At 41.1% G+C, this 526-nt stretch overlaps 1 protein-coding gene across 1 annotated transcript in view; it reads left to right on the forward strand.

The window, feature by feature from the left end:
* Positions 1-526, forward strand: part of LOC101862379 (mediator of RNA polymerase II transcription subunit 12) — a gene marked incomplete at its 3' end in the record, with an annotated part of 50,679 nt that overhangs the window by 2,027 nt on the left and 48,126 nt on the right. Inside the window, 1 exon segment of the mRNA XM_013088734.1 lies at positions 26-108. Within this exon segment, the coding sequence (XP_012944188.1) occupies positions 26-108 (83 nt within the window).

A 526-nucleotide genomic window follows, 5' to 3' on the forward strand; every position in this document is an offset into this window, starting at 1 on the left:
CCCCACCCCCACCCCCGCCTTCCAGCTGGACGCCCTGAGGAAACAAGGCGACCTGTTCAGCTCCACCGAGACCAGCACCACACACCTCAGGGGCCAGGTGGAGACCAGGTAATTACATAAGTGGGAGGAAACGTGCTGGAATCAGGCTCTCGTCAAAATAATCAAAAGTGAAGAAACTGGCATTGTGTCCACAAGTTTGCGAATTTTTTTCGAATTTTTTTTTTTTAGCGTAACACTTTCCTGCCCCTTAGGGAACCAATTTCTGTGTGGATTTTACTGGAAAAACGTTGATTAAAGGCACAAAAATGTAAATTTTCAGTTTCCATGGACTCTCAAGCTAAGGAAATAACTAATCTTTGTCTGCCATTTTCTCTCAAATTTTACTTCGGAAACCAGGTCCATCTCCTTCATACGAAAATATTTAGACTTCTATTCAAGATAAATTTATATTTTTTTTCATCCGAACAAGACAAATGAACACGATTTAAGATGATACCAATAACTCCACATACCCAAAAATTGGTGA

The sequence above is a fragment of the Aplysia californica genome, unplaced genomic scaffold (genome assembly GCF_000002075.1).
Source record: "Aplysia californica isolate F4 #8 unplaced genomic scaffold, AplCal3.0 scaffold00801, whole genome shotgun sequence".
Classification (NCBI taxonomy): Eukaryota; Metazoa; Mollusca; class Gastropoda; order Aplysiida; family Aplysiidae; genus Aplysia; species Aplysia californica.